The sequence below is a fragment of the Schistocerca nitens genome, chromosome 4, assembly GCF_023898315.1.
Source record: "Schistocerca nitens isolate TAMUIC-IGC-003100 chromosome 4, iqSchNite1.1, whole genome shotgun sequence".
NCBI classification, from domain to species: Eukaryota; Metazoa; Arthropoda; class Insecta; order Orthoptera; family Acrididae; genus Schistocerca; species Schistocerca nitens.
This window is the reverse complement of record NC_064617.1, coordinates 917,144,705-917,164,332: the sequence shown is the minus strand read 5'-3', so window position 1 is coordinate 917,164,332 and position 19,628 is coordinate 917,144,705. Positions and strand designations below refer to the sequence as shown.

The following is a 19,628-nucleotide window of genomic DNA, read 5'->3' as shown; positions in this document are numbered from 1 at the left end:
TGCTACTTCTGCCTGTTAATGTAAACTTCAGTCATTCCACATACCTGGAGGCTTTCCTTCATGAAGGTATTTATGGAGTATAATGTGTTAGTGAATAAATGAAAGTAAGTTCTCTTGCCGTTGAAGGTTTGACTTTTCTTTGCGTATTTTTTCGGAAAACACGAAAAGATCGTTACTTCGCGAAGTCACGCTTAGGCTTAAATTTTGTAAACATGTTTGTTTCTTGTTTCATGGTAATTTAACTTGGGTCCTTTGTTGTTCTTAATATATATTAATGACTTGCCATTCAATATTCACGAAGAGGCAAAGTTAGTTCTCTTTGCTGATAATACAAGTATAGTAATCACACCTGACAAACAAGAATTAACTGATGAAATTGTCAATACTGTCTTTCAGAAAATTACTAAGTGGTTCCTTGTAAACGGACTCTCACTGAATTTTGATAAGACACAGTACATACAGTTCCGTACAGTGAATGGTATGACGCCATTAATAAATATAGACCTTAATCAGAAGCATATAGCTAAGGTAGAATATTCCAAATTTTTAGGTGTGTCCATTGATGAGAGATTAAATTGGAAGAAACACATTGATGATCTGCGGAAACGTTTGAGTTCAGCTACTTATGCAATAAGGGTCATTGCAAATTTTGGTGATAAACATCTTAGTAAATTAGCTTACTACACCTATTTTCACTCATTGCTTTCATATGGTATCATATTTTGGGGTAATTCATCACTGAGGAATAAAGTATTTATTGCACGAAAAAGTGTGTGATCAGAATAATAGCTGGAGTCCACCCAAGATCATCCTGCAGACATTTATTTAAGGATCTAGGGATATTCACAGTAGCTTCTCAGTATATATACTCTCTTATGAAATTTGTTATTAACAACCAAACCCAATTCAAAAGTAATAGCAGTGTGCATAACTACAATACTAGGAGAAAGGATGATCTTCACTATTCAAGATTAAAGCTAACTTTGGCACAGAAAGGGGTGAATTATACTGTCACTAAAGTCTTTGGTCACTTACCAAATAGTATCAAAAGTCTGGCAGATAACCAACAAGTATTTAAGAAGAAATTAAAAGAATTTCTGAATGATAACTCCTTCTACTCCATAGAGGAATTTTTAGATATAAATTAAGGAAGAAAAAAATTATTAAAAAAAGTAAAAATAAATAAATAAATAAATAAAAACAAAAAAAATAAAAAGTTGTTATATTAACTTAAGTATGTTGTTAAATTAACTTAATTATGTCATGTATTGGAAAATTTGACTCGTTCCACATCATTATGAAATATCGTATTCATGATCCATGGAACTAGTATTAATCTAATCTCTAATCTAATCTAATCAGCACAGATTTATTTCTTTACTTTAGTTAATATTTTTTCAGGTACAGTGAAAACAAACTGCACAGCAGGAAGTTGAAGGCAACTATTCAAAGCAACTAAAGAAAATGTCTGAATCAAATGCTGTAACACAGCTAAATGTTGAAGGAGAAAGTGTAAGAAAGAATGAGAGCAGTGATTCAAAAGAATGTTCTTCTCTTACAAGACATCCAGAAATGTCGCAGGCAGAAATAAGCAAAGGTTAGTATGCTAATCAAATAGAAATTGGTAGCTATGGGGCAGCAAACAAAGAAAACATGAGAACAATGGCAGGTTTTTAACACCATTAAGGTTAAATAGTAGAATATAAAATTCAGGTTTTTCAGAAATACTCCATGAAAATATAGATCATATTTCATTCCTTCAAATAGTGTTTTATGTTTGAATGTTAGGTATCTGCAATACATATTTCATTGTAACGCCACAACCATTACCAATACAAATTTTAAACGAATAACATTACTGTTACAAATTATCCTCTTCTCATCTGATTGTTGTTTGATATTTTTTCTATAATACATGGTGTCCCACTTAAACCTCCCTGATTTCAAGGACCCAAGAGAGAAAAACCACAGTAGATGTGACAATGAAAAATGCACCACATTGTAGAGCATCTCAAAGAATTTATATTCCTGCGTCAGAAGTGTCAAGTATCGTCGCCAGAGTGCAGCATGGTCACATAAGTGAAAATGGCGACTCCACAGCAGCGCGCGCAAGGAGTAGTGTTGTTTGCAGAAACAAAATCACCGATTACTGTGGAAAGAAATTATCGCCATGTGTGTTTGAATGCGATCCACCTGATGTGAAAACAATTAAGGAATGGTATAGGAAGTTTCTGGCAACAGGAAGTGTTCTAAAACATTCTGGCAGTGCACGTTACGGAGTTTCAGAAGAGACAGTCGAGGACATCAAACGTTTCTCAGAAACCCACATAAGTCAATTCGTCAAGCGTCTAGGCAACTTGATGTACCTTGATCAACATTGCATCGTGTAGTTCAGCAGCATCTTTCTATGTGTGCGTACAAAGTGCAAATTCTGAAACATCTTATGCCAAACGACAAACCATGCTAACAACAATTTGCTGCGGATAAGCTGCAACATATTGATATGGATGCCAGCTTCATGGAAAGATGTTTTTTTCTCAGGTGAGGCAACCTTTCATGTATCCAGAAGGGTTAATAGGCATAAAGTTCGGATTTGGGGTTCGCAGAATCTGCACATTGTCATTGAACATGTTCGTGATAACCCTAAACTAAATGTCTGGTGCGGGCTAATGCACGACAGGATTGTTAGACCGTTCTTTGTGGAACAAACAGTAAATGGGTCACTGTATCTTGAAATGTTGGAGTAGTTTGTGTACCCTCAGATACAAGACTTGCAACCCAACATCATTTTTCAACAAGATGAAGCTACGCTGCATTGGTCAACGGCTGTTCGCAAGTTCCTGGATAGGAAATTTCCCAATCGTTTGATTGGACGTGGAGGACGCATTGCCTGGCCACCACGATCACCAGACATTACGCTGCTTGATTTCTTCATGTGGGGATTTGTGAAGGACAGCGTGTATGCAACCAAAGTGGATGATATTCCTTCGTCGCGACATTGTATCACTAATGCGATTGCAACAATAACAGAGGAAATGTTACAAAGAACTTGGCAAGAAATTGTATATAGACTCAATATTCTTCATGCTACAAATGGTTCACATGTAGATGTGTAGTGATGATAAATAAATTCTTTGAGATGCTCTACAATGTGGTGCATTTTTCATTGTCATATCTGCTCTGGTTTTTTCCCCTGTGTCTTTGAAATCAGGGAAGTTTGTGTGGGACACCCATTTTGTATGGCAGAGTGGAAATTTTTGCCTGGTTTAACCGCAAAGGTGGGAACCAGCGAATTCATTGCAATGACAGTTACATGCTGGGACAGAAACGGCTGTGGAAAAAGTGGAAATGGGGAAGTGAGCTACTCAAGCCTTGCATGCTTGTTGTGATCAATGTCCAGCTGTCCCTGTGACCTAAATTTTGGGCATCGGCTTAAATTACATGCATCGATACCAACAAAACGGTTTTGGTGGCAGCTCTCATCAACATCTTGGGCAGTGTTGGATGCTGGTTGCATCTTCCCCCTGAAATTTAAACTCGCAAATCACATTTATTGATTGACAGACAGCATCATAGCATTGGGCAGTGACACGGCGGCTGGCACTGGGTCATTGTTCCCACAGTGTAGCACTGTGCGAGGGTGGCAGAGGTGATGGACGTGTCCGAGCGGCCTCATGCAGCCACAGCAGTGATGGTGGCAGCAGCTCTCAGTAGATTGGGCTGTCAGCCCAGACGAAATATGTTAAGCACTCATCTACTGTCACTCAGAACAAATCTCCACACAATGGTTTCACGCATCTGCTCATATCTTAGTAATTTGTATGCAGCACTTCAAAGCTGAGAGTGAATTTGGCATGTCACTTCTGGTGCCAGTTTGTACAACCCCTCGGAGGTGTAATCAGGATGAGAAAGCAGTGTAATCAAGATTGGAAAGTGATGTGGGCATGTAATTAATACACGGTACTCAGGTTTAGAAAAGGAAACCATGGGGGCGGGGGTTACATGATGAGGGTTGCTAGGGGAACAAGAGAACCTAATTCCAGTAGCCCGAAGCCCAGCTTGAAGAAGAAGTGAAAATTATAGGTGAGTAACTAAGCCAGCAAGACTTTTTCGGTCGTGGTGTTGAACAGGCCTTAGTCTCAATCGTCAGGTGATAACGGCGAAGTGATTTTTATTGACAAGGCTGCTTTACTGACGATGATTTGGCCTATTCTGGCATGGACTGGTTGATTGTCACATCATCTGAAAGTCAATGGACTAAAAAAGACTGCCTCTTTCCAGAATTTAAATAATAATAACAATATTATTATTACTCGTATTTGGGGCCTGAGGCCCCATGTATATCTCATTGTTCTCTTCTGTGTTAGTGAGTGCATCACTCTTAGGAGCCAGCTTCATTTCCTCTGTTCGTTCTGATGTGGCAATTCTTCTTGAATTGGCAGCAAAAATCATAAACAGGAAAAGAGAACACACACTGAAGGGAAAATCCATTTAATTATTTTCAATAAGTTTTCTTTTTTAATGTAGATCTCAACAGACACCCAAAAATCTGTTGCGCAAAATTTCCAGGGTTAACTGTAAAATTTTTCTGACTGATACAAACCAAAAAGCACAGAAATTAATAGGACAAATGTTATACAACACATTTAGGATGCACTCCATTCTTCAAACCAACATATTATTCTTAAAGAGGTTTGTATGGTCCACATTCTAGTCTAGCAAGGGCCAGGTTTTTTGGTCAGACCAATAGACTTTGTTTCCAGAAAGAAAACTTGTTGAAAATGATTAAATGGATTTGTCATTATGTTGTGTGTGTGGTTTCTTTATGACTGAAATTTCTGTGACCAACTAGGGTATATTGCCAGAGACCACATCTGCTATCAACCACAGTGTTCGGTTTTTCCAGCTGTTAGGGGCAGGTGTAATTGTAGGAGTTAACACTGGTCAAATTGCTTGTTGTGCAGCATTGCAGTGTAAATTAACAAAGCACCCTCTTTACAAATAACTCTTTAAAATTCAAAAGTTTGGGCAGGCTGTAATGTAAGAATTCCAAAGTTTTGGCAGGCTGAAGACCTTCAGTAAAGTAATTAGTGACTAACTGTGCTATTCTCCTTGAAAATAGCATATGCTCTTGGTACTTTGGGTCATAATGACTTGATTGGCAAAACTCTAGGAGATTAAAATATTATTACATGAAATTTAATATAATTCAATCCTTGTTGGTATAGAGCCTGATATGGGATGGTCCTGTGTTTGTATCTATCTCACAATAGCAGTGGCTGTTGCATTTTGTAGCAGTCATTTCCTGTCTTCCGTGTACGGAGTAACAAGAAGTCTTCCTAGATCCTCGAGGAATATTGTTCTTTTGAGAAGAATATTTATTTTCAGCTCTGGATTGATTTCTTTCCACAGTGCAAAAGCATTGTAGGCAGTGGTGTCGAGCATATTATAAAATAAAATTACTGGCCAGTGATGAGTATTTTCCTCGCATGTTTATGTGGCAGTAAGCTGGTAGTGCATTTCAACTGCACCTTTTGTAGCATTGTAATCTAATATAACTTTTACCTTTTCATCTTCTCTGTTGCTGATTTCATTACCATTATGCATTGTGCTCATTTGAACAGCATACTTATTTTTCTTTGGATTCTAGTAAACTATTGTGGTATCTTAATCAGAAACAGAATTCTGAACTGTGGATGTCTTGGCATAACTTACAGTCTTGTTTTTCCTGAGTGTACCCAACATTGTAACCATTCTTTTGGGATATTGGATGTGAAAATTATTGTGTGTAAAAGAATTACCAAATACAACATTCTGTTCTCTTAGCTCATGACAGATACATAACGACACGCATGCCTTGGCTTTTCTGAAGTGGTACACCAGGTGGTTTTTCTGTGTAGATTTGTATTTGCAGAGCATTCGAACTAGCACTGTTGCACAGTGTCTGTATCGTTATCCCATAGTTGGTGGGTTTGCTTGGAATATATTGTTTGGATAGTGACCCCTAAAGCCCACCAGTTGCTCATCAACAACATTTAATTCAGGATTACAAAATTTTGCAATTATTTCCAGCCATTGAACCTTATAGGTGCTAGTTTGTCGTTCGTTCTTTGCACCTGCCAGCCAGACTTTTCGTCAAAACATGACACTGGAGAGATGTGAAAGAACATCTTTATGACATTGTAGCAGGAAAAATTGATCTGCCTGATTGTGGATACTATTAGCTGCCTATTGATTCAACATACGATTAAACACCAGCAAGCAATAATACACCAATATATGCTTCTAAACTAAATTCGTCTAACTCTCTCCATTTGTCACCATACATTCTTTGGCCTTCAATATTAGTCATTTGCAACACAGTAGTGGAGAGAGTTTTGTTCATAATTACTTGAAAAGCAAGTGGGACCAGCTGTTTCTTTCATTTTGTTTACACTGAATGCCTTTCCATTATGTGGAAAGGGTACCAAACTCCGACCGATGCTTGTATCTTTCAATTTAACTACTTCTACAGCCTGCAAATTGCCACTACCAACCTCATTGTCTGAAGCAAATTCTTCTGATTCTGATGTAAGGGTGAGTGCTATCTTCATTAGTAAGGTTTTCTTCTTTTGAAATGTCCTCCCCACTATTAGATCCTACCCCCATGAACCATGGACCTTGCCGTTGGTGGGGAGGCTTGCGTGCCTCAGCGATGCAGATGGCCGTACCGTAGGTGCAACCACTACGGAGGGGTATCTGTTGAGAGGCCAGACAAACGTGTGGTTCCTGAAGAGGGGCAGCAGTCTTTTCAGTAGTTGCACGGGCAACAGTCCGGATGATTGACTGATCTGGCCTCGCAACACTAACCAAAACGGCCTTGCTGTGCTGATACTGCGAACGGCTGAAAGCAAGGGGGAACTACAGCCGTAATTTTTCCCGAGGGCATGCAGCTTTACTGTATGGTTAAATGATGATGGCGTCCTCTTGGGTAAAATTTTCCGGAGGTAAAATAGTCCCCCATTCGGATCTTCGGGCGGGGACTACTCAAGAGGATGTCATTATCAGGAGAAAGAAAACTGTTGTTCTACGGATTGGAGCGTGGAATGTCAGATCCCTTAATCGGGCAGGTAGGTTAGAAAATTTAAAAAGGGAAATGGATAGGTTGAAGTTAGATATAGTGGGAATTAGTGAAGTTCGGTGGCAGGAGGAACAAGACTTTTGGTCAGGTGAATGCAGGGTTATAAATACAAAATCAAATAGGGGTAATGCAGGAGTAGGTTTAATAATGAATAAAAAAAAATAGGAATGCTAGTAAGCTACTACCAACAGCATAGTGAACGCATTATTGTGGCCAAGATAGACACAAAGCCCATGCCTACTACAGTAGTACAAGTTTATATGCCAGCTATCTCTGCAGATGATGAAGAAATTGACGAAATGTATGGTGAGTTAAAAGAAATTATTCAGTTAGTGAAGGGAGACGTAAATTTAATAGTCATGGGTGACTGGAATTCGATAGTAGGAGAAGGGAGAGAAGGAAACATAGTAGGTGAATATGGATTGGGGGGGAAGAAATGAAAGAGGAAGCCGCCTTGTAGAATTTTGCACAGAGCATAACTTAATCGTAGCTAACACTTGGTTCACGAATCATAAAAGAAGGTTTTATACGTGGAAGAATCCTGGAGATACTAGAAGGTATCAGATAGATTATATAATGGTAAGACAGAGATTTAGGAACCTGGTTTTAAATTGTAAGACATTTCCAGGGGCAGATGCAGACTCTGACCACAATCTATTGGTTATGAACTGTAGATTAAAACTGGAGAAACTGCAAAAAGGTGGGAATTTAAGGAGATGGGACCTGGATAAACTGACTAAACCAGAGGTTGTACAGAGTTTCAGAGAGAGCATAAGGGAAAAATTGACAGGAATGAGGGAAAGAAATACAGTAGAAGAAGAATGGGTAGCTCTGAGGGATGAAGTAGTGAAGGCAGCAGAGGATAAAGTAGGTAAAAAGACGAGGGCTAGTAGAAATCCTTGGGTAACAGAAGAAATATTGAATTTAATTGATGAAAGGAGAAAATATAAAAACACAGTAAATGAAGCAGGCAAAAGGGAATACAAACGTCTCAAAAATGAGATCGACAGGAAGTGCAAAATGGCTAAGCAGGGATGGCTAGAGGACAAATGTAAGGATGTAGAGGCTTATCTCACTAGGGGTAAGATAGATACTGCCTACACGAAAATTAAAGAGACCTTTGGAGAAAAGAGAGCCACTTGTATGAATATCAAGAGCTCAGATGGAAACCCAGTTCTAAGCAAAGAAGGGAAAGCGGAAAGGTGGAAGGAGTATATAGAGGGTCTATACAAGGGCGATGTACTTGAGGACAATATTATGGAAATGGAAGAGAATGTAGAAGAAGATGAAATGGGAGATACGATATTGCGTGAAGAATTTGACAGAACACTGAAAGACCTGAGTCGAAACAAGGCCCCGGGAGTAAACAACATTCCATTGGAACTACTGACGGCCTTGGGAGAGCCAGTCCTGACAAAACTCTTACCATCTGGTGAGCAAGATGTATGAGACAGGCGAAATACCCTCAGACTTCAAGAAGAATATAATAATTCCAATCCCAAAGAAAGCAGATGTTGACAGATGTGAAAATTACCAAACTATCAGTTTAATAAGTCACAGCTGCAAAATACTAACGCGTGTTCTTTACAGACGAATGGAAAAACTGGTAGAAGTCGACCTTGGCGAAGATCAGTTTGGATTCCGCAGAAATGTTGGAACACGTGAGGCAATACTGACCCTACGACTTATCTTAGAAAATAGATTAAGGAAAGGCAAACCTACATTTCTAGCATTTGTAGACTTAGAGAAAGCTTTTGACAATGTTGACTGGAATACTCTCTTTCAAATTCTGAAGGTGGCAGGGGTAAAATACAGGGAGCGAAAGGCTATTTACAATTTGTACAGAAACCAGATGGCAGTTATAAGAGTGGAGGGGCATGAAAGGGAAGCAGCGGTTGGGAATGGAGTGAGACAGGGTTGTAGCCTGTCCCCGATGTTATTCAATCAGTATATTGAGCAAGCAGTAAAGGAAAGAAAAGAAAAATTCGGAGTGGGTATTAAAGTCCATGGAGAAGAAATAAAAAATTTGAGGTTCGCCGATGACATTGTAATTCTGTCAGAGACAGCAAAGGACTTGGAAGAGCAGTTGAATGGAATGGACAGTGTCTTGAAAGGACCATATAAGATGAACATCAACAAAAGCAAAACGGGGATAATGGAATGTAATCAAATTAAGTCGGATGATGCTGAGGGAATTAGATTAGGAAATGAGGCACTATTTGGGAAGCAAAATAACTGATGATGGTCGAAGTAGAGAGGATGTAAAAGGTAGACTGGCAATGGCAAGGAAAGCGTATCTGAAGAAGAGAAATTTGTCAACATCGAGTATAGATTTAAGTGTCAGGAAGTCGTTTCTGAAAGTATTTGTATGGAGTGTAGCCGTGTATGGACGATAAATAGCTTGGACAGGAAGAGAATAGAAGCTTTCGAAATGTGGTGCTACAGAAGAATGCTGAAGATTAGATGGGTAGATCACATAACTAATGACGAGGTATTGAATAGAATTGGGGAGAAGAGGAGTTTGTGGCACAACTTGACAAGAAGAAGGGACCGGTTGGTAGGACATGTTCTGAGGCATGAAGAGATCACAAATTTAGCATTGGAGGGCAGCGTGGAGGGTAAAAATCGTAGAGGGAGACCAAGAGATGAATCCACTAAGCAGATTCAGAAGGATGTAGGTTGCACTAAGTACTGGGAGATGAAGAAGCTTGCACAGGATGGAGTAGCATGGAGAGCTGCATCAAACCAGTCTCAGGACTGAAGACAACAACAACAGCAACTATTAGATGCATTGCCTATTGTTTCTAATTCACTATCAGTCAGGCAGTATTTGGGTATGATAAATATACACCACTATTTAGTGCAAGAGCTAAAAATATAATGTTTTCCTTTAATGCTCAGTCGGATGTAACGTCTTCAACAATACAGTGTCTGTTGTTGCAAAGCAAGCAGTGGACTCCATGGTTATGTTAACTGATATGTGTGTGGATTGGATATAATGGAACGTAAACAAGTGTATAAATGAGTATTTAAAAGCAATTGGGTCATTATGATCCAAGGAATGCAAGTGTACATATTTCAGTTATTAAAAAACAGGGGATGTTTTTCAACAACACCGGGGTTTTTGAGAAGTAATTATGAATAGAAACAAATACATAAATTTACAAGCACCAGGCATTAACCTAGTAATAGAAAGATAAATTTATTGTCGGGTCATATTGACCCAAGGACAACAGCAGAGTTAAGTAAAAGACTGTGTGGTGGCAGTTGAGCCTGATCTCTGATCTACCATGTTGCAGTGAACCCAATCTACGATATTTAATTTCACATTTCATTCTTCAAGGTGCCAAGGAATTCTCATTGTTTCTGAAATGTTCCAGCAATTGTAACTTGTGTATGTTTTGTTCGGGTAAACTTGAACTAAAACATCAGTATGACAGTCACTACTCAGATTATTGGTCCTTATCTGCCCTTTTCTTTTTTTGGGTCACTCATTTCCTGTCTTCATCTAGAGGAGCAAAATGTCAGCAGATGTGACACTCCTCAGCATAGAATCTCCAAAAACTGTAGATTCAATAGTAATGACAGGTGTTCTCAAATACTTTTATAGCACTCACCCTTAAAATTTTCTAACCGACCACCTGTTCCACTGTTATGGTGGTCTGTGGAGTAGGGAAGTTAATTTACTTTACAAAATTTGTAAAGCAGAGTTACAGCTAGTCAGTGCATATAATACTAATTACTTACCAAATGCTTTGTCAAAATTTTATGAAAACCTAATGAAACTGTTTTTAAAACCTCTACTGCATACCATCCACCATGAAAGCTGGAATGCCGAATAGTGTGCGGTAGGGACAAGATTGACTACTCTGCAGCTCTGTTTATATTTTGTAGTTTTGTTTATTTTTTCCCTCCTCAAAAGAGAGTTGAATCATTTCATGCCTTCCAGAATTATGCAGGAATCACTTGTCTATGTGGGACAGGATTCTCTCTTTCTTTCATGCAGCACGTCCTACAACATGCTTGATTAAAAACTGTTTCTCTTAAAATGACTTAGGGGATAACTATTAACTGATGAGAGGATTTTAGTTATAGGAACAGAAGCAAAGAAAAAATGCAAAAATGTTTGTTAACACTAATGCCTGTAATTACTAATATTTGTGAGACTACCTCATACATTTGTCATCTCCATAGTTTGCTCCACAGTGTACATAAAAAGTCAAACACAGTAATTTACCACAGACTCACTTAGCATCCTGAATATTTTTTAACTATCTTCAATAGTGATTTTTGTCGTAGATATACTGTACTCACCATTAGTACGGATTTGTCCAAATAAGACTTTTTTAACTTTTATTTGTGAATTCAGCAACATAGCTGTAGGTCTTAGGACAGATGACAAAGAGGGTGATTTGAAATTGTTGACAGATTGTAAAAGTTGCAGAAGTAATCGAAATACATTTCATGAAAACACTTGTGAAAAGCAAGTAGTGATGAGTTGTGAGTTACTGTAATTGTTACAGATTTCTCAATTTCACAGAATGGTTTTGGCCAAAGGCTACAAATATGGCAACCCCCAACATAATTTGATGCATCCTCAGACAGGTTGCTGTTACCCTGAAAATGTGTTGCCAGATGTCATATGATGTAGGTTGCCTGTTTAAAGATTTTTTTTTAATTAATTACCACCATATAACAAACTTGTTAGGTCATATGTAAACCATTTTCCTCCTTTCCTAGGTTATGTTCAAATTTTCTTTGGCCGTTGATGTTATTATGTTTGTGACTGTATGTTGTCTATATTCTTGTTATTTTTCTTTGCTTCTAAAATACTACAACCACATTCATGGCACTCTGCCCCAGCATATCATTACTTTAATCTATTATGTTGTAGTTACTACTTTAAATATCCCACAACTCGTGTAAATTACTATAATCTTCAGCAAATGAAATTACCTTTTCAGTTATCCATTGCATATCATGTGCAGCAAGCTGCATGGATCCACTGACTGACAGTTGCTAACAAGATGCAAAATGTTATATCAACAGCTGGTTCACGCGGTTGACAGTAATTTGCTGGGTGCCACATACTATAGTGCCACTGGCCATATGTTGCTTTATTTTGCCCAGATGTTGACTATGTGGAATTATGCCTTTTGACCAAGAAACATTTCACCATTTATTGAAAATGGCTCATAAGTCAAAACCAGCACACCTACTGAAATATTTTGCACTAGTATTGGACTGTCATAAACTTTGCAGCTGAAGCGTAAACAAGATTGAAACTTTTGCTAGCTTTCAAGCAAAAGGTTAACAAGGATTTCAATCTCTTTATATGCCTGTTGACTGCTCGATGCCTCCATTGTTTGGTGAGTGATTACCGTTCCACAATTTACATTCCAGTCAGGATTTTGCAGCATCATATTCATAAATCCAATTTGTTAGATGCAACTCTGTTTGCACATAAATTAAAGAATTGGAAGACTGTGACTGATGGTAACTGGCAAGCTATTGTATAAGTCACATTTTCAAGACATTTTGTAGAAGCTGGATGTAGGTGCCCCAGTAATTCACCAAAACATGTTTACTTTGCATGCATAAATTTTTTGGTGTCATATGGGGTAGTAAATTGGAAGGCAATGTTTAGCAAAAAATTAGCCATCAGGGTCATACGTGGAGTTGTGCATGATGAATTGGGAATTCGGAGCTGTGCCTGATTAATTGAGAATTCTTATGCTGACTCACAGTAGAGTCTAGTGAAATTGATGTAACAGTCTTGTTTAAAAAGAACAACTCCATCCATACAGCGAACACAGGATGGGAACAGTGCGTTAGTTGTGGTGACATTATTAAGTAATATTGGAAAACCTACTACATGCTTTTTAAGGCATTCACAAGAGTTGACAACTGTTTGTGACAAAACATTTGTTTTTAACCCAAGTAGACGCTTTTGTGGCAGACAAATTGTTCTAATATAAAAACAAAAACAATCAATTTTTGCCAAAATAATTTAATTAGATAGATAAAAAATCTACTCACCAAGCATCGGTGGGAGAACACACACACAAAAGAAGGTTGTAATTAGTCAAGCTTTTGGAGCTAATACCTCCTTCTTCAGGAAGAAGGGTTGAGGGAGGGAAAGGAAGAGGGTTGAAGCAAAAGGCCTGGAGAGGTCTAGGAAAAGGGGTAGATTTCGGGAAAGCCACCCAGAACTGCAGGTCAGGGGAGATTTTCTTTATGGAATGAGAAGGAAAGACTCGGCATCGGACGAGATTTGAAAACCTGAGAGCTTAAAGGTGGAAGACAGGGTAATATACAAGACAGAGGTTACTGCTTCAACATCGTGCATGAGTTAATAAGAGTGAAAAGCTAATTGCATTGTACGTAACAGAGGTGGGAGGGGGTTGATGAAAAATAGATGGGTAAGACAGTGAAAGATGTAGAAAACTAAAATAGAGTGAAGAAAAGAGTAGTTACTGTGAAGAAATGCTGAAGTGGAAGAAATTAACATAAATTAAGGCCAGGTTGGTGGCGAGATCCAAGGACATGTTGTAGTGCTAGTCCCCACCTGGGTAGTTCTGAGAAACTGGTGTCTGGGTGAAAAATCGAGATGTCGCATGTGGTGAAACAGGCACTGAAGTCATGATTGGCATGTTTTAGAGTGTGCTCTGCAACAGGATATTGTGTGTTCCTATTATATACCCTCTGCCTTTGCCCATTCATCCTAATTGATAATATGTTGGTAGTCATGCCAATGTAAAGCCTGAGCAGTGTTTACATAACTGCTGACATGACATGCCGTTTCACAAGGGCTCATCTTTGCCAGTTACAATGCGGCTATAGGTTGTGGTAGCAGGGTGCATAGGGCAAGTCTTGCTGCGGGGACGGTCACAAGGATAGGAGCCATAGGGTAAATGGGTCCAGAAGGAACATAGGGTTCTTCAAGAACATTGAGGGAATTGGGGCGGTTACAAAAAGCTATTCTAGGTGTGGTGGGCAAAATTTCAGTCAGGCTGGATCTCATTTCAGGGCATGATACTAGGAATTCATGGTGTTAACGCAGTAGCTGATCAGTACATTCCAGACCAGGATAATACAGTCACCAGTGGTGTGCTCTGAAGTTGTTCTTTGGAGGGATCAGCAGTACCAGGATTGGATGTGATGGCCTGGGAAATCTGCTTTTGAAGTGGAATGATGTACCTGCAATGAAGACTGAGGTGAAAATGGTGATGTATTTGTGTAAAGTTACCTGTGGAAGTGTACTGGGATGTGGCAGGAACAGGATAGTGGGTTGTAGCATCGAGAGTCTGTCGCTTGAATGGAAAAGGGAGAGGAGAGAGGCAAGGAAGGGAAAGGTTTATGAAAGTGTGCTGCTGTTGTAGCAAGCATGTGTGAGGATGGAGTGGGAGCAGGTAAGGGGATAGAGGCAGATGGAGACAGGGGCTAGAGAGACTGGAGGCCAGAGGGGTCACAGAAACAAGAATATGTTGTAGGTAGAGTTCCCACCTGCGCAATTCTGAAAAGGTGTAGTTGGTTTGAGGACTCCAAATGGCCCAGTCTGTGTCCCAGTTATTGAAGTTAAGCACATAGTGTTGTGTGACATGTTCGCAACAGGATGGTCCAGCTGTCACTTGGTCACAGTTTGGCTATGGCCATTGATCCGGACAGACAGATTGTTATGACCATGCCCCCATAGAATGTGGCACAGTGGTTGCAGCTAAGTTGTTTGGCCTCATGATTGCTTTCACAGATGGTCCTGCCTTTATTGGGGTAAGGGATGCCTCTGACAGGACTGTAGTGGGCGGTTCAGGCTTGCCCACATGAAAGGTCAGCTCCAAATGGTGATAAAGAGACAGCAGGAGCACTCAATTGCCCCTGCACAACATTGTATGCTTCAGTTCAACTACTTCACCGTCTTTGTTATCTGCGTTCTTCCCATCAACAACAGATTTTCAGAATTGTGCATCCCGGAATTGCTACAAACATAGCCCTTGTTCTCATAACACCTGCATTGACATAGATACTGTGTAATCCACTGTACGGCATGGAGGTTACCCCTTTGGCCTCAAACTCTACTAGTCCCTGTCCTCAACCTGCCTCTACCTTCTGCCACTCCAGCCTCACATACTTGCTGTCCCCCAAACATACCTGTGTGGTCCTTCCCCCTCTCTCCTGTCACATCCCCCCCCCCCTGCCTCCCAGTCATCCTTAAGCTGTAACTAACAGCCCACTGCCCTGTTCCCTCCACATTTTTGCACACACACTGCGCACTTACAGGCAGTACTATAGCACCTTTCCCTACCCATACCCTGCTATCCTTCCCCGACCCGTGCCTCTTTTGTGTCCCTACTACGCACCCCACCAGAGTTGGCTGCTCATCACATTTGGGCCTCAGTGTTAAGAGACAACAGTGGCCATGTGGTGTGTTTGTGTGTGTGTGCGTGTGCATGCGCACGCGTGCTTGCATCTGAGGAAGGACCTTCTCTGATAGCTCTTTGTACTTTCAAGTGTACTTTACATTTGCCTGTGTGCCGCTCATTACTTCCTGTGTGTGGTGAGTAGTAATGTATTGACGTATCATATTGTTTTTTTCACCCGTGTCACAGAAAATTTTTATGTTGTTGTTGTGACATATTTTAAATTTTTGAAGTTTATACCTCTTGTTTGACGTAAAATGGTAATGTTGGAGATGTAACATTAATATGTTCACATTTGCAGACTCAAAAATTGATGAACTTATTGGTTCAGTCGAGAAGATATCCCTAGGTGATGAGCTTCAGCACCAGCTTGATGCCTTGCAGTGCCCATTCACTTGGGAAATGAAAGATATGCTGATTCACAAATCGCCAGTAAATGTCATAACGAGGTATTGTATTTGCTGTGCACAGGCATAAATGCTGGTATCTTAATTACTTGTAATTTTCACAGACTCAAATAAAATCATACATAAACACAGAGAGTTGATGACAGGTACTTCGTATTTTTGCAGATGTGGTGATTAATGGGAAATAATGAGGTGGTGAGTCTTTGACGATAAGAAATGCTACGTGTGAAGTGCTGTTCATTAAGTAAAAGCTGGCCTCAGCGTGAAAGTTGACTTGGAGACCTCAGTGATTTTCTAGTTGTGGTCCTATTGGAGCTAGTATTACTTTCCCTTCCCCCCTTCCTTTGAAGTGACTTAACCAGCCAGTTACAATAATATCTATAAAATGGGTTATTTGCAATAATATTAGATAAGTTATAGACACTAATTTGCCAGTGAACCTTCTTTGGCTGTTTGATATGAAAAGAAGTTGTTGGTTTCCATGTCTTCTGGCAGGTATGGTTCTTAAAGTAAATGTTTTTGAAGCTAGCTGCAAGACAGTTAGAGGTACAGTTCAACAATCTACTATATAATGTAAAACAGATGGCTTCAGGTTACACAGAACCAGAGCTGTAAATGAACATAATTCGTGCATTCAGGTAATGGAAATTGTTGGTATAGATTCCGACTCACAGTAAAGATGATACATTAAGTTGCAGACAGGCACAACAAAAAGACTGTCACACATTTAGCATTTGGCCAAAGCCTCCTTCAGAAAGAAAATATTCCCATAAGCAAGCAAATCTCACACTATCTCCCCATTAGCTTGAACTGGAATGCAACCGTCACGTTGAGCGGGATTCTGGAGTTGGGCAGGGAAGAGGGAGGGATAGCAGAGGCAGGGAGCAGAAAAAGAGGGGAGCAGGGAATGGGAAAGACAGGCAACTGCTTTGGCAGAAGGCAGCATACAGTGTTGGTGAGGGGATGGGGACAGGGAGGAGGTTATAGGACAGAGGTGGTGGAAACTGTTGGATAGAGGGTGTGAGCACTGTACGTTGAGGCCAGTATAAGTTTGGGAGCAGAGAGTGTTGCAAGGATAACTCTCATCTGCACAGTTCAGAAAATCTGGTGGTTGAGGGGAGGATACCATCAGGTACGAGTTTTGCATTTCAGCTTTCCAGGATGTGGCAGAGAACCTTTTTCTGAATGACTTGTCTTTTTGAGCAAATCAACGGTTTGTGTATCGGGTAAAGTAAACCACCATAATGTAAGAATTTGAAGGTCACAAAAGCTGCCATTGAACATGAAAGAGTCTCACTGAAACTGAATGTATTTTGTGGAGGAAATTGCGACAGAAATGTTATGCTGGCCTTCTTTGAACTTTCTCGATGTAGTCCGTTAATCCTGTCAGGTAAGGATCTCAGACTGTGCAGCAGCACTCCAGAAGAGGACGGACAAGCGTAGTGTAGACAGTCTCCTTAGTAGATCGGTTACATTTTCCAAGTGTTCTGCCAATAAAAGTCATTTTTTGGTTTGTCTTCCCCACAACATTTCCTTTGTGTTCTTTCCAATTTAAATTGTTCGTAATTGTAATCCATAGGTATTAAGTTGAGTTTGCAGCCTTTAGATTTAAGCGATTTATAGCGTAATCAAAGTTTAATGGATTCCTTTTAGAATTCATGTGGATGACCTCTCACATTTCTTTATTTAGGGTGAATTGCCAACTTACTCACTGTTCACATATCTTTTCTAAATCGTTTTGTAATTTGTTTTGATCTTCTGATAAGTTTACTAGATGATAAATAACAGCATCATCTGTAAGCAACCTAGGACGGATGCTTAGATTTTCTCCTAAATCATTTATATAGATAAGGGACAGTAGAGGGCCTGTAACACTACCTTGAGGAACTCCAGAAATCACTTCTGTTTTACTCTGACTTTCCATCAATTACAACGAACTGTGACTCCCCCCTGACAGGAAATCACAAATCCACTCACATAACTGAGACAATATTCCATAAGCATGCAATTTCACGGCAAGCCGCTTGTGTGGTGTAGTGTCAAAAACCTTTTGGAAATCTGGTAAAATTGAATCCATTTGAAATCCCTTGTCAGTAGCACTCAACACTTGCATATTTGTAAAGAGCTAGTTGTGTTTCACAAGAACAATGTTTTCTAAATCCATGTTGACTGTGTATCAGTAGACTGTTCTCTTTGAGATAATTCATAATGTTCGAATGTGTATATGTTCCAAAATCCTGGTGCATATTGAAGTTAATGATAATGGGCCTGTAATTTAGTGAATTATTCTTACTGCCTATCTTGAATATTGGTATGACCTGTACAACTTACCAATCTTTGGGTAAAGATTTTTTGTTGAGCCAGCAGTTGTATATGATTGTTAAGTATGGAGCTATTGCATCAGCATACTCTGAAAGGAACCTAACTGGTGTACAGTTTAGATCAGAAGACTTGCTTTTATTAAGCGTTCGTGATTTGAATTCCAGAATATTTACTTTGTCTTCTTTGTTGAAGGGATTTTGAAAGGCTGTGTTTGGCAACTCTGCTTTTGCAGCACTGTCATCAATAGTTTTTCCATTGCTATTGTGCAGAGAAGGCATTGACTGCATCTTGCTGCTAGCATATTTTACATACAACCAGAATCTCTTTGGATTTTCTGCTGTGTTTCGAGACAAAGTTTCATTCTTGAAACTATTATAAGCATCTCGCATTGAGTGGCTGTAAAAGATTGCCAGTCTTGGAGATTTTGGATTCATTTAAGTTTGGCGTGCTTTTCTCATTGTTTCTGCAACAGTGTTCTGAACTGTTTTGTGTACCAAGGGGGGACAGCTCCGTCGTTTGTTAATTTATTTGATATCAATCTCTCAATTTCTGTCAATACTATTTCTTTGAATTCAAGGCACATCTGATGTATACCAACATTGTTGGTTTGGTAGGAGTGGAGATAGTCTCTCAGTTTGTCTCTCAGGAAGGCATTTTTATCTGCTTTTTTGAATAGATATATTTTTCGTTTATTTTTGGAGGATTTGGGGGTTACAGTATTCAATCTTGCTACATCAACCCTGTGTTCACTAATCCCTGTCTGTTTTGATGCTTGTTGTTAGGTCAAGATTATTTGTTGCCAAGAGGTCAAGGTGTATTTTTACAACCATTTACTATTCGCGTGGGTAACTGCTTGAAGTAGTTTTCAGAGAATGGGTTTAGTGCAAGTTCAGATGATGTTTTATGTGTACCTTGTTTGTATTTTCGCCAACATAGTGAGAGTAAATTAAAGTCACCACCAACTATAATTGTAAAATAACAGAAAGTTGTAGTCGCAAGGTCAATATAATAATTTTTTTTCTTCGTGAGTATTATTTACCATCATATAGTGGTTACTTTCTGAACTACCCTCATATTTTTGGCAGTTGCTTTTCGTGATCACTTTTCACTTTGTCTCTGTTATGTTTTCTGACATCTTTATTTTGATACATTCCTTAATTATACTGTCCCAGAAACTGAGCGTTTGCACCATGTTACTGGCCTCATCGTACTTCATTTCATGTTTATATCCGCGGCAATATTCGTTTGACAGCTGATTAGACCTTGATCATGGATGTAAGTAGTTATTTGACTTAAGCCATCTGCGTAACTTACTAATTGGGAGAACAGAGGTGCCTCTAAATCATTAATGTAGACCAGGAA

General features: G+C 39.4%; 1 protein-coding gene across 3 annotated transcripts in view; it reads left to right on the top strand.

The window, feature by feature from the left end:
• Positions 1-19,628, top strand: part of LOC126253520 (uncharacterized) — a 96,679-nt gene that overhangs the window by 8,049 nt on the left and 69,002 nt on the right. For all 3 annotated transcript variants that reach the window (XM_049954895.1, XM_049954896.1, XM_049954897.1), the window contains exons 2-3: positions 1,402-1,597; positions 15,839-15,986. In XM_049954895.1, the coding sequence (XP_049810852.1) occupies positions 1,465-1,597; positions 15,839-15,986 (281 nt within the window). In that variant the 5' untranslated portion in view covers positions 1,402-1,464. The remainder of the gene's footprint in view (positions 1-1,401; positions 1,598-15,838; positions 15,987-19,628) is intronic.